Here is a 13,712-nt window from a genome sequence, read left to right on the forward strand (position 1 = left end):
AGCGTCACACACACACACACACACACACAATTACAGTATTAATGCAGCTATTTAATGATATTCCTAAATTTTACTCTAACCTTAATCTCAGTAAAAAAAAAAAAAAAAAAAGGAAATCTTTTGACTTATTACATTTGATATAAAATCTATTCTTTTATCATCTAACACATATTTCGGATTTCCTTAATATTAATTCTGACTTTATTAATAACACCATACGATGACTGTGTGTTGTGTTGTGTTGTGGGATGGTGTTGTGTGAAAGTGGGTTAGACGTAGACTTGGTGTACAGTAGATCCTAATCCCCTCATTACACCTGCAGTGAGACTGCGTAATACAGTGTAATAAGATTAAAAGTGTGTGTGTGTGTGTGTGTGTGTGTGTGAGAGAGTAAGAGAGAGCAGATTTGCAAGTTAAGAGGCGCGCTGGTGTTTACAAAAAGCAGTGTGATGTCTCCATCTAGTGTCAACTGATTCAACTAGACACGAGCTGGCAAAACTCATTACTATTTCTTCATTACTTTTCTCATCATTAAAATATTCTAATTCTAGTAGTAGAATATGGGTGGCCTGGTTTGATTCGAACGCCCGTCAAAGTATAAACTTTACTTTCTTCGATATTCAAAACATGACCGCACAATATTTTAGCGAGCTCTACAGTAACTTACCGCTCTTTGATGTGAAACAGTTTGTGAAAAGAAGTTGGGTATATAGATATATATTTTAAGTACTATAACACAACATTGATTTAAAGCCAAATATTTGCATTTGACATAACTAATACAATTGTATCATATTTAAGTATAGTACACACATTCCTTAGTATATTTACAGCATGATTACTTACTAATACTTACTTTTATATTTATGAATTAAGTAACATATTGATGCAAAGTCAGACATTTATATAAGAAATTTGTGTCAGAAGTAATTAATACTTATTTATAATTGTTTATCGTAATTTATAAAAATATCAATATGTTGATCTATGTGGATCTATGCACATTTAATTTTCTACTAATGTACCTTATAAAGTGTTGGGATAAATTATTTATTTAAATATTTATTTTTAAAGAAAGACATAATTGTACACAATGACTTTGTGATTCAAGTTTAATCAATTTACAAAAAAAAAAAAAAATCCATAGTTACAAAAATAATTTTTCTTTTCTTCATGTATAACTCTAAATCCATCTGTGTTGTTCTGTACAGGGTTGCAGGAGGACTGGAGCCTGTCCCCGGGGACTCTGGGCACTACACACACAGCCTGAACAGGGGGCCAGTCCATCGCACACCCCACACTATGGGCAATTTAGAAACACCAATTAGCTTACTCTGCATGTCTTTGGGAGGAAACCGGAGTCCTCGGAGGAAACCCACAGAGCACGGGGAGAACATGTAAACTCCACACACAGAGACCTAAACCGGGAATCGAGCCCTCGACCCTGGAGGTGCGATTCCACAGTGGTAACAAATACGCCACAGTGCCGCCTGTAGATTATTCATTTTGCTGTAAATAAAAAAAATTAAAAGATTAAGACATTTTATTGAAGTTTACATACTTGAACATGACATTTTAAATCACTGACAATATCTGTAAAATTAAATAGTCTAAATATACAATATGTGATATACAGATATGATAGTAGATAAGTAGATAGATAGATGCTACAATACATGGATACTACAAATACTATAGATTTATAATATCCACTATAGACACTATAGACATAGGATTATATAGACATAAGATGAATAATATATAATAAAATATATATATTTCATATATATAATTTATCTAAGTTAAATAGCTGGTTACTTTCTGGTAAACTTCTGGTCATTTCAATAACATTAACTAAGATAGCTAGCCAGCTACTATAACCATGTGCAAATAACAATATATTGTAGAAGAATGCAGGAGAATCCAAACCACACACTATGATAAAACTACTAAAGCTTTAAAACATTACCAGTAACGCCCGTCCTCTGGTCTCGATGGGTAACAGGGCGGTCCCGATCGCGCACAGAGAGCACACCAGAGCAAACGGAGACAGCGCTAACAGCACAGACCTAGACATCAACACCTAAGACACACAACACACAATCACACCTCCTAAAGCAAACCTGAAATAAACAACACAGGGGCTGGGACAAAAAAAGACACTTTAAAAGAAGTTTGATAAAAGTAAAAAATGTCTGTTTCTTCAGAAAGAAGCACAATAAGCTTTAATGTGCGTTAGAGCCTGGAGAAGTCTGTCACATGATTTGATATATATTGTATAAACAGCTCAGAATTTGTTTACTTTCTCAACATCAAGTGAAAATAAAAGGGGCGTTCAAGTCTTACTGGGACTTGTGATGCAATTTCTGGTGAATGAAGGCGATAGACTTCAAGCACAGTACAGTAATGAGACTCTTAGTCGCTGTAAAGCATTTGAATGGTACAAACATTTTAAAGGAGGCTGAACATCCGTGAATGATGATCCTGGCTGTGGTGGGTCAGACCCTGTTACCGTCGGTTCCTTGAATATAAAGCGAATGTCAATGGATACCTTATCCAACTTGTTTAGCAGACGCCCTTATCCAAAGCGACTTAAATTTGTATCTTATTTTTTACATCTTAGCAATTGATCAAAGGCCCAACCCGGGCAACTTAATGGTGCTGGGGTTTGAACCTGGGACATTCCAATCAGTAGACCAACACTTAACCAATGAGCTATCGCTGACACCTACCTGTCTCAACTGGTGGAAGAGATTCGTCTGTTTGTGGTAACTTTACCCACAGTAATTAAAAACCACACCATTACAGGAATAGACTATATTGCGACATTCCCCATACAGTCCAGACCTCACTCCAAGCCACTTCCACATGTTTGGGCCATTAAAGGAGTTCCTGGGAGGCCAAAGTTTCAGACAGGGAGCAGGTAGTCTAATTATTGTGTACTGAGAAAATATTCTACCTCGATGGTATTCGAGCACTAGTGAAACACTGGGATAAGTGCATTAGTGTAGCAGGGGATTATATGAAAAAATAAGGGGAGTTTTTACTCTCATAACTGTGTTCTGTAATTCTGTACCATAAAAAAAATCCAGTTTAACTTTAACCAAATGTCAAAAGAGAGAGAAACTGCATTCTGCTCTAAACTCAGCCACAGTGACATTTAATGTTTTTTTCCAAACCACAACACAGATATAAATAAATATTAATCAGCATAAACACACACACACTTAAGCTTACCTGTGCTATAAAGGGAGCGATCATTCCTCCTATTCGACTGAATGAAGTACAGAAGCCCATTCCTATAGAGCGCACTGCTGTAGGGTAAACCTACGGGAACATACCATTACTTCAGTATACTCTAATTACATCTCAGTCAATTTATTCTTCATATTACTGTAACTTTATTCATACAAATAAAAACAACGGTTCCCAGACTCACGGCTGATGTACTGTAAAAGAATCTCACCTCTGCAGTATAAATATAAACCACATTAAAATTCATCGAGACCAGTGAGCGCAGCAGGAAGAGCAACACCGTGAATCCAAACCTGCAGGGGGGAAAGACATCACCATCACCCTCTAACTATTACTCTGATTAGTTTCCACCTGGCTTGTGCTGTAATATGATTATCATGATCTTACTCTGCCATAGTGAATCCAGTGATGCTAATGGCTGATTTTATTTTATTATTAGACCTCTCATTCTTTATGCTAGTACGAGTTACCACACACAGAATTAGGCAGACATAGTGATCTTTTATGCTGCCCAGGCGAACAGCAGGCAGTCAAATCATCATGTCATTGAATCTTTATACTAATGCTACTGTATATTAGCCAATGCATCCAGGAAGCCCATCCCCATTTAATGTTTGGCAAGTATATATTTAACACCCGTAACCTATATTTAATTAGTACTGAAAAATATGAACAAAAAAATTGGACAAAGACAAAAACATTAATTTAGATATACAACAAAGCTAACATGTTCAGGTGAAATACAGTCACATAACTAGTGAAATAATAAAAATGTTTTTTTCTTTGGCTTGTAAAATATATTGTATAATAAATATATTGTAATATATTAAAATGGAAAAATCATGTTCAGGGAATAATCCATTATCACACAAGGATAGTGTGCACTGGGGGCTAACCTTTCTGTCTAAGTTAATACTGAATCAATATATATTATCTTATTATATTATTGTATTTACATTATTAGAAAAAAAGAAAGAAAGAAAGAAAGAAAGAAAGAAAGAAAGAATAATAAAAAATCAATAGAGGCTAAAGAAAGAAAGAATAACATATATAAAGGTTTAAAGTAAAAGAAAGAAAAAAAGAAAGGTAGGTTAAAAAGGAAGAATGAAAGAAATGGACAAATGAAGGAAAGAAAAAAATAAAGAAAAAAGGTTGTAAAGAAAGAAAGAACAAATAAAAAATAAATGAATAAATAAAGGAAGATTTAAAAAATAATGAAGATGTTAATTAAAGAAAGAAAGAAAGAAAGAAAGAAAGAAAGAAAGAAAGAAAGAAAGAAAGAAAAAAATAAAGGAAAGAAATTATAAAAATAAATTAAGGTTAAAGAAAGAAAGAAAGAAAGAAAGTAAGAAAGAAAGAAAGAAAAAAAAGAAAGAAAGAAAGACAGAAACAAACAAATAAAAAAAATGATAGAAGAAAAATAGAAAGGGAAAAAAAGGAAGAGAGAAAGAAAAAGACAAATAAAGGAAAGAAATAAAAATAAAGAAAGAAAGGTTAAAAAGAAAGAAAGAATAAATAATAAATGTAATAAGAATAAAAATAAATAAACAAATGAAAAAAGAAATAAAAAGAAAAAAAGAAAAAGATTTTAGTTTAAAAGAGAAAAAAAAGAAAGAAAGCAAGAAAGAAAGAATAAAAAGAAATGAACAAATGAAGGAAAGTAAGAAAAAAAGAATATACACATGCACTGTAGATGTTGGCAAATTGCTAGATTATAACAATAATAAATGAATGAATCTCCTGACCAATCAGAGCTGAGATTCAGCAGTGCTGTGGTGTAAACTACTGTATAAACACTCTATTATAATTGAATTCATATTAAAGGTTAAATTATTCCAGCTGTGGTGTTGTGCAGTGGGACGTGAGAGGGGAACTCACATGGTGGTGCAGACGTTGATCAGCATGAAGAAGACGGCTGAGAGGAGCTGCAGGATGATCATGCTGCACTTTCGCCCCACGACATGCAATAAACCGATGTTCAGAGGGATCACTGCGAACAAAACCAGCCGTCATGACTGCTCATCATCTACACACACATTCCACAAACTTCACGGTGTAGGAGTCACGTAAGAAACTCACGTGCCACTTCGCCCAGGCAGCTGATCAGGAGGGTCTGGTAGTCGGCCATGTTGAAGGGGATGCAGTAACACAAGGCCTCTTCCTGGTTGTGTTTGATGTCGTGCTCGGCATCGGCGTCGGTCACACACAGCAGGTTCTTCTCCAGAAGCTCGGAGCTGCTGAGCACAGAGCCGTAGTACGAGAAGGACGCCACAAACCTGCAGGCACCACGCCAGACATGTGTATAAGTAGAGTCTGCTCACAGACTTGTAGCTCTAAACAATACTCACAAATGAAATGAGTGTATAAAATACATTACCATGAATACCACAGCAGTAGAGATGTTCTCAAAAACGCCCGACTAACCAGAGTAGCAGCATTTCCTCTCTCCGTCTGTAAGTACACAACACAACCATGCGCCTGTGTGTAATTGTGTGTGAGCACATGTGTGTGTGTTTATGTGAGAGAGAAAGAGTAACACACCAGTATGGGTTCCCGTAGTTCCCCCTCAGGCAGACTGGCTCCATTCATCTTAGCGATCCATTTTAAAGTTGCCACAGCTCCGTCTATGTTCCCTGCGGAGACCTGGAACCTCGCAGACTCGGGGATAAACTGGAGGAACCAAAGGAAGTAAAAGAGGAAAAGTTCAGTGAAGTTGTATATATGTTATGAATATAACAAAAATGAATCAACATGCACAATGTAAATAAAAGTAAAATACAATTAAAGATTGACCCAGACCATACATGCTTCTCAAAATGTATATTACATGTTAAAATTAAGAGAAATAAAAACTAAAAAAAGTCACTAAAGCAAACACAATGTGTTGTTTAAACATTTTAATAATTTAACACAGGCAAGGCTGATCCTTGGTACACGCCCATCTCTGGTAGACACTGATGAATATTAATGAGTATGCAAATGATCTAGTCACATAAGAAGGTGTTAAAACAAACAAGTGAAGTAATTTTTCTTGGCAGATTTCGTAAATCTTCTTGTATAGTCTAAATCAATCTTTAAAGAAAGACAGGGACAAACATCAAGGTCAAATAAACAAATAAAACATTAAATTGTAAATAATCCATTACATTTAAACAAACAACTAAACAAAAGATAAAACAAAAAATAAAAAATAGGAGCAAAATGAATAAACATAAATAAATAAAAAACAAATACAGGGGAAATGATAGGTAAAATAAACAGGTATATGGTAAATAAATACATTGCAAATAAATACAAACAAAAACAAAAGAGAAAAAAACTTAATGAAAAAAAGGAAGAAAGAAAAGAGGAAAGAAAGGAAAAAAACATACAACCAAATTAATAAACAAGCAGGTCAAATAAATGTATAAAGACATTAATTTAAAAAGTAAAAAAAAAGACAAAACAAAAACAAAATAACAAACAAAAGAAAAAAAGACATATACTGTATAAATAAATAAAAAATAAAACAGTTGTAAAATCAGTTGTAAAAATAAAAAAAGAGGGTAAAATGAATTGGGTTAATTATAAATAAACTAATACATATAAACAATCTAAAGAAAAACAATAAAGAAAGAAAGAAAGAAAGAAAGAAAGAAAGAAAGATGAATAAAGGAAGGATAAATAAATAAATGAATGAATAAATAAATGTGTATATATATGCAAAAACAAAAAAAATTTAAGTACTAAAAAGTGTTTTAGTAATTAAAAGTACATTTCTTCAATTGCAAATAACATTTTCAAATAATAAAACAAGAAAAAAAAAAACAGAAAAACAGGAAAAATAATAAATTAACATTAAAAAAAGAAAAAAAAAATAATAATATATATATATATATATATATATATATATATATATATATATATGTATACCCTGTGAGGATCCTGAGGCATCCAAATAAGGACCAGCTCCAGCTGGATTCTACCTTATTATGATTGGAGCTACACATCCTGCTCCTGTGCTCCCAGTGATCCAGACCCCATCTGCCCTCTGCACCTACTGACTCATCCCTATGCTGAACTGGACTTCATGTTAATTTAAAGAATTTCTGTTATATTGTACTTTCAGCTGCATTACACACATGGTGTTATATCATCTCTATCTGTTATTACCCAGATGAGGATGGGTTCCCTGTTGAGACTGGTTCCTCTCAAGGTTTCTTCCTATTGCCATCTCAGGGAGTTTTTCCTTGGCACTGTCGCTGTCACCCTTGGCTTGCTTATCAGAGACATTTCATTCATTCATCTCATTATTATCTAGACATATTTTTCTCACACATACACTATTATTATTATTTTTAAAAATATATTTTTTATTATATATATATATATATATACAGTATATATATATATATATATATATATATATATATATATATATATATATATATATATTATTTATTAATGAATTTCTTTCATTTTTGTGAAGCTGCTTTTGACCATTGTTAAAAGCGCTATACTGTATAAATAAAATTGAATTGAATTGAATATAGAGAGACAGAGGTGAGTGATCAGTGTCTGTGTATTGTGTGAGACGTGGCCCTGAGTTTCACCTGGAACAGGATGATGAGGAGAACACCGGGGATGACGGAAAAGCGGATCATCCAGCGCCAGCCCATCGTGGGCACCACCGTCATGCCCAGAATAATGATCAGCAAAGACCCCAACATCCAGAAGATCTGACAACACGGGAACATGGGACATCATCAAAAGAACATCATCATCAACATCAATATTATTATTATCATCATTAATGCAAGTGTCTTACAGAGGCCAGGGGCAGCAGAGAGCCTCGATATTTAGCAGGAATGAACTCCGTCTTCAGGACAAACCTTTAACAGAAAGACTGATGAGTCACAGCGGACTGTCAACATCAATGACACACAGGCTTAATATGTTGACTAAAAGTGTGTGTGTGTTTGTGTGTGAGCGTGCGTGTGTACCCTTGTGACGTGGCTGCTACTCCACAGCCCACCATGCTGCGCAGGAAAATAAACCAGCCATAAGACGGTGCAAATGACGTGAGCATGGAGAAATAAGCCGCCCACATGAAGCCCCCAAACACCACCTGCATGTGATAACACACACACACACACACACACACACACAGAAATCAGACACCATCATCAGGCTGTAAAGTAAACATCATGATGTTTTTTTATGTAACTGATGTTAACTGACCTTCCACCGGCCATATTTATCCGCCAAATATCCACACAGAACCCCGCATACCATGAAGCCCAGGAACACCATCTGTACACACACACAGAACAGAGCTCCTGGTTAAGGTTATTGAACACAGTGATGATTTCTGATTGTTTAGAAGATATTGCCTCGTTGTTTGTAATGTTCTTGTTATAATCAATTCGATAAAAAGAACTTAAGGTAGAGATTATAAATGTGCAGAATAGCCGACATGATAAAGTACCTGTTAAGAGATGGTTATTTAGCATTTTTTTAAAACATTAATTTTACATAAACAAGTCCAACAATGTCAACAAACAATCACAACATAAAAAAGAAAGAAAGAAAGTAGAAAGAAAGAAAAACAAACACATAATTGAATAAATATATACAATATTGTGCAAATGTCTTGACACCCCCCCCCCATTTTTTTTTATTTTAAATTAAATTATGTAGCTTAAAATAAAGAAATGAGAACAAATGTTTTACTGTAAAACGCTGTGAAATGCCTAAAGATACGGTTTAAAAATTGGTTGTTTATGTAACAACCTCAGCAGCAGCCTCATTTCCCCTCTTGTCTGTTCCAACCACTCAGCATTCAGCATCACCAGTATACTAATCACCGGTCTGATCTGTCAATATCTGCACTTGTTTCTTACTTATGCATGCCTTTAGTTAGATGTATTTTAAATCTTGAATGGTTTATGGGTCACAGTGTGGCTTAAAAAACAAAAAACATTCCTCAAGATGTCAAGATTTTTGCACAGTACTGTAAATTATATAAATGTAATAAATATGCATTTTTTATTCCAACATTGAACATTTATAATACAAATAGTATCTTTAAATTGTGATTAATTGCCTAATACTGTGATTAACTAGATTGAATATTTTAATCAATTGACAGCACTACTAAAAAAACCTCACCGTGGAGACCAGGGCCACCTGCCAATCCTGTAGATGCCACTCACAACGGATCTCAGGAGACACGACAGCCAACAGCATGATCTCCATCGCCTCTACGATCTACAGCACACCCCATGGAGAGACACAGAATTACTGACACCGTACAGACACGGATCAGATACAGAAGTGTGTCATTGAGAAACGCACAAAGCTCTTACATTGGCGCTGCCCATAATAATGAAGAGCATGATGTGAAAGCGCCCGAAGCCGATGCCTTCCACAGCCTCCTCCACGCTGTAATATTTCTGATCTGTGAGAGCAAACACAGGGATGAGCAGGTCAGAGAGCTAAACCAGGAAGAATAAAAAAATTACATCAGGATCAATACAACAATCATCCTTTAGAAGAAAAATAATTTAAGGTGAAATCTGGAGAAGAATAAAAACAAAGAAACAATAACAGATGATATCGCTATTAGATAATAAACCTTTTTTTATTTTTCTTAGCAATCCTAAATTAAATAGATTTCCTAATCCAAAACAGTGTCTGTTCATGTGGTGTGTACAAAAGAAATAATAAGAAGAAAAACAAGAAGAATTAATTAAAAGCACCAATCTACCTTAGTGAGTGATTTGATGATATAGAGGAATAAACTCCCTTCATTTCTCTATATAATCCCCTGCTACACTAATGCACTTATCCCAGTGTTTCACTAGTGCTTGGATACCATCAAGGTAGAAAGTTTCCTCAGTACGCTGGAGCCCCGATCGGACTGCCTGCTTCATGTCTGAAACTCTGACTTCACAGGAACTCCTTCAGTTGTCCAAAAATACGGAAATGTCTTAGAGCGAGGTCAGGACTGTACCGTGGATGTGGCAATAATTCCCAGGAATGTGTGTACAGTTTCCACTGACATGATGCATCTGTTCCGCAAGTTGGCAACAAATTATTCTTTAATTTCTAAAGATCAGACATTCCACTTAAAGAATGTTCACAGGAACGACTGCAGTGGGCTCTGAGACAAATTGGCTGGAATCGTCATTCACAGATGTACAATCTTCTTTAAAACGTTAGCAACATTTAGATGTTTCAGCTGCATCAAGTCTTCTATAAAGGCAATTGGATTTATGCTTTCAATAATGACAAATTTCCACATTGTGAAATCCCTGTTTGACTTGAACGCACCTTATATTTTAGAATTATGCACAAAAAGTTCTATCTTGATCTCATCAGACCATGCACACATTGCCTTGTAGTTTAGGGTAATTTAGGTGTCCTGAGTAGTTTTTTCAGGTCTAGCCACGTTATCACACACATGAAGCGACCGGTACTCGTCCTATGTATCTACAGCTCTTAATGCTGCCATAGGGCTTAACTTAACAATTCATCTTGTGCTTTTGTTTATTGTGGAGTTACATTCTTTAGAATTTATATAGTGTCTTATTACAGAATAAGCTTGTGCAACCAAGTTGTTGTAAGTTTTACCACCAAAAAAATTACATTGGTTTATATCACAAGAACCTGAAATTTTAACAGGGATAGGTAGACTCTTTATTTCCACTGTACTAAAGTTTTGAATGTAAGGTTATAATTCTCAGTGTGAGATATAGATGGCAACAATCATAAGCACAACAGACATTTCAAATAAGAAAAATGCCTTGGGAATGTGTAACACTGTGAATGAATTTGTAAACAGTGGAAATTAAATCCAGCTAAACATGAAATTTTGGTTATGTCATGCCATCTGATCACTGCAGGCATCAATTCTCCAGATACTTGCATATTACATATGGTAGGCACTAAGCAGGCCATTTTTTTTTATTTGTGCTACAGTTGCTCTTCTGTGCTAGTGCTCCCCACCTGTCTCCGGTTCACTGGTTTTCCTTCAATCACAGGTCCTGCTTCCTAAACATCAACTTTGAGAACTGCCTGTTCAGTTTCTGCCTCCTATACATAACCTGTCACAAGGTCTCTACATTGTAAAACAATACTGAAGGCGACCAAAATATGCAATGATCTCATTTGAACAGTTGATTTCTGAGGCTGGTACTGTAACTCGAAATGAACAAAATTCAAACTTTTTTTTTATTGGTACTGTATTTTATCTAGTGTATATTGTGCATATTGTAATGGGATAATTAATGTTAATCAATTCACCTAGTCGTTAATTTTAATGTTATGGCTGATCAGGGTATAATGTGAAACATTAAATTTTCTGTTCAAAGAAGAAAATGTATAATATTCAACTATTAAAATCCCTAAAACTCGAGCGGCACACATCTGTGCCAGCAACGCAGCATTGGTTAATAAACTTTTTTTTTTTAAATACCTGCTTTACTGAGTTTATTGCTTTACTACAGAGGTTCCTAGATGGATAGAGAGAGACCCCTAAACCCACACTGTACACTGATCAGCTATAACATTATGACCACCTGCGTAATATTGAGTAAGTTCCCCCCTTTGCCACCAAAAAAGTAATGAAGTATGTGTTTTGACACCTTTCTATTAGAACATTCTATTAAAGTTTTTCCTCAGTATCAGCTACAGTAACTCTTGTATTGGATCAGACTACACAGGCCAGCCCTCCATGTTCACTTCCTACTGTATGTACATCACTGAGCCTTGTCTACCCATGGCGTTGTTGCCAGTTCACCAGTTTACCTCCCTAGGACAAGCTTTGGTATGTCCTAAACACTGCATCCGGGGACATTCCTAAGAAGACCCACAGTTTTGGAGTCGCAAGAAAACAAAGTTGTCATACTGTACGTTGTGGTTGTTCCTAACACGCAAGCTGAGAGATGTCTAGCCATCACAATTTGGCCCTTGATTTGAAAATTTTTAATATCTCTTTACAATGGCAGGTGGAAGTGGGCAGGATATATTAGGCAGCAAATGAACCTTTTTTTCCTGAAGTTGATGTGTTGGAAGCATAAGGATTTCAGTGACTTTGACAAGAGTCAAATTGTGATGTCTAAAGGACTGGGTCTTTTGTGGGATGTTCCCAAGCTATAATGCTTAGTAATGCTCTTTATGCCTATAAATTATAATAATAAATAAACATATGTGTTTATATTTGTATATTGTTATAATAAACAAAAACAAGTTTGGGAACCTCTTGGCTGACAGGTTATTCTTATTATAATGACAATTCTTTTAGAATGAGATTACCCTTGACTTCCTCAACTGGTTTAGCTGCAGGTTTGGCAGCAGCCTCGCGCGCCTGTTCCTCGCGCTCCGCCTCGCGCGCCGCCTCCTCCTCCTCCTCCATCTCCTGCAGCTGTATCGCGCTCACCAGCTGCGTCTTCATGGGGCTCGCGCTCATCCTCTTCTTCCAACACAAAGCTATAATAATAATAATAATGATAATAAAAAAATATATAATAATACAATTACACAATAAAGCCACCGGAAATTTTAAATAAGTGACACTTTTTTTTAAAAACATAAAGCAAGAAAACAAAGTTGTCATACGTTGTGGTTGTTCCTGATAGTCAAGCTGAGAGACCAGGAAATATGAAAACCAGCAACACAAACGAGGAATTCCTGACTGAGCACCCGGATAATGAAATAATGTCTTATAATATACAGTATAAATAATTACTGTACAAATTCGAGGCTACAGTGTTTTCCGCTGCCGTGTTGTTCATTAAAGTGTACATTTAGCCAGTCTCAGGTGTAGTAGAGATTTAAAACCACAATTCTCACATCGACCAAACTGAAAAACATGAAATAAATGGCACAGAATCGCCAGAATGTATACTCTACCTTTTTCTCCTTGTAAAATCCCAACGCTTAAGTACTAAACAATCCGACTTCTCATTATTGTTCTTCCCAAAAGCTGTTTCTGTCCAGTAACTACCTGCCGACAGGTAAACTGAGTCCCTGAGGAACTAATGAGCAGCAGGAGGCAGGACCTGGACTTTAAAGGGCCATGCAGGGTATTTATCGAAATCACCCGATAACGTCATACTGTAAATTCCGTTGAGTATTTGCATATCAAAATATGTTACATGAACATTGATGACTTTATAAAAACAAACAAATAAATAAATAAATACAAGCATTAATTAATGCTAAGACAAAATCTTTGGCAATGGCACCACAAACTATGTTGTTGTTAGTCTTTCTGCTGCTCCTGCACCACAACAACTTTATGCCGAAAGACCTTCCTGACATAACCCTCCCTTTTTATGTGGCCTTGGGACCAGCACTGTATCCAGTGGCTGGAAATCAAACCCAAGCTGTCTGTATGGCAGGGAAGAAATCGGCATGGGTATTACTGTATCCTTGCACCTCCAGGGACGGGGTTCTCTGGTCTGTGTGCATGG

General features: G+C 35.6%; 1 protein-coding gene across 1 annotated transcript; it reads right to left on the reverse strand.

Annotated features, from left to right (window-relative positions):
- Positions 1-1,197: 1,197 nt before the first annotated feature.
- On the reverse strand, positions 1,198-13,257 carry svopl (SVOP-like). Its single transcript, XM_053508838.1, has 16 exons — positions 13,150-13,257; positions 12,553-12,726; positions 9,603-9,694; positions 9,406-9,504; positions 8,476-8,547; positions 8,238-8,362; positions 8,063-8,126; positions 7,848-7,973; positions 5,797-5,925; positions 5,633-5,706; positions 5,335-5,531; positions 5,134-5,245; positions 3,467-3,548; positions 3,238-3,327; positions 1,970-2,083; positions 1,198-1,509 (listed from the first exon to the last, which is right to left on the reverse strand). Exons 2-16 carry the CDS (start codon positions 12,704-12,706, stop codon positions 1,498-1,500), a joined length of 1,542 nt encoding a protein of 513 aa, XP_053364813.1. The 5' UTR covers positions 12,707-12,726; positions 13,150-13,257; the 3' UTR covers positions 1,198-1,497.
- Between the last annotated feature and the right edge of the window lie 455 nt (positions 13,258-13,712).

This window comes from Clarias gariepinus, chromosome 12 (genome assembly GCF_024256425.1).
Source record: "Clarias gariepinus isolate MV-2021 ecotype Netherlands chromosome 12, CGAR_prim_01v2, whole genome shotgun sequence".
Lineage (NCBI taxonomy): Eukaryota > Metazoa > Chordata > Actinopteri > Siluriformes > Clariidae > Clarias > Clarias gariepinus.

Coding starts and splice junctions, on each gene's coding strand:
- svopl (XM_053508838.1), bottom strand. CDS start 12,706: ATGAGCGCGAGCCCCATGAAGACGCAGCTGGTGAGCGCGATACAGCTG. Junction 3,549..5,133: donor ATCAACGTCTGCACCACCAT/GTGAGTTCCCCT, acceptor TCCCCCCTGCAG/GTTTGGATTCACGGTGTTGC. Junction 3,328..3,466: donor TTTATATTTATACTGCAGAG/GTGAGATTCTTT, acceptor ATGTTCCCGTAG/GTTTACCCTACAGCAGTGCG.